At 29.2% G+C, this 1,105-nt stretch overlaps 1 protein-coding gene across 2 annotated transcripts in view; it reads left to right on the forward strand.

The window, feature by feature from the left end:
* The window catches only part of LOC106473973, a 32,699-nt gene that overhangs the window by 7,952 nt on the left and 23,642 nt on the right, over positions 1-1,105 (forward strand). For both annotated transcript variants that reach the window (XM_022402351.1, XM_022402350.1), the window contains exon 2: positions 709-801. In XM_022402351.1, coding sequence (XP_022258059.1) covers positions 709-801 — 93 coding nt within the window. The remainder of the gene's footprint in view (positions 1-708; positions 802-1,105) is intronic.

Here is a 1,105-nt window from a genome sequence, read left to right on the forward strand (position 1 = left end):
AGTTTCTAAGAGCCTTTGTGTACAGTTTCTAAGAGCCTTTGTGTACAGTTTCTAAGAGCCTTTGGAATGTGTGTACAGATTTTTTTTTCTGTAAATTACTTTTTTTTTTTTTATTGTAGCTATTAGTTATACTTGCAAAGTATGCTCTTTATGTGCCCTGAAGATGTAATGTTCACTGGCTTTCATGGCATTGGCCTGTTGTAATATTGTACATTCCTAGAATACTCTATATGTGCCCAGAAGATGTAATGTTCACTGGCTTTCATAGCATTAGCCTGTTGTAATACTGTACTTTCTGTATACAAGTATTGCTTAATTTTGCTTCTTGTTTTTATTAGAAAGTAAACATAAAATTCCTGATTGTATAGTGATGATCTAGCAGAATTATTATTGATCCAAAATGAAAAAAACTGTGATTAAATAAATGATGTACTTCAAGCATACAATTCTGTCAAGGAAATATGTGAACACTTGCCAGTAGAAATACATTTTAGTACCATACAAACTTTTTCGTAGATAAAATTATTTTAAGTTAATTAATACTTACTTTTAGAATGGTGGATATGCTTATCTTGTTAATTCAATCTTTGTAAAGATTGTAACATTTGAAGTTAGAGATTTTACTTAAGGTTACTGGCAAAATTGTTAAATTTTTGTCTGATGTCAGGATGTTTGGGAAATGTTAAAATAAATATTTAATGTTTGCAGGTATCTTAAAAATGGCAAACATTGTGGAAGTTCTTTCTTGTTTGATAAAATCCTTGGAAAATGCAGTAGCCGAAGTTGGAAATGTTGCAGAAGGTAAGAAAATTGGATAACATTTTTCTAGAAATGTTTATTTGTTCAAACATTATAAATTAATGTGTAACATTAAGGCAATCTTTTTAGAATAAACATACAAGTCATTTGTTACTGTTTTAAATTCAACTGAATAAACAGTCATAGTAACAGAACCACATGTTTGTTTGTGAAGTCATCTGTTACTGTTTTAAATTCATCTGAATAAACAGTCATAGTAACAGAACTACATGTTTGTTTGTGAAGTCATCTGTTACTGTTTTAAATTGATCTGAATAAACAGTCATAGTAACAGAACCACATGTTT

The sequence above is a fragment of the Limulus polyphemus genome, unplaced genomic scaffold (genome assembly GCF_000517525.1).
Source record: "Limulus polyphemus unplaced genomic scaffold, Limulus_polyphemus-2.1.2 Scaffold6690, whole genome shotgun sequence".
Lineage (NCBI taxonomy): Eukaryota > Metazoa > Arthropoda > Merostomata > Xiphosura > Limulidae > Limulus > Limulus polyphemus.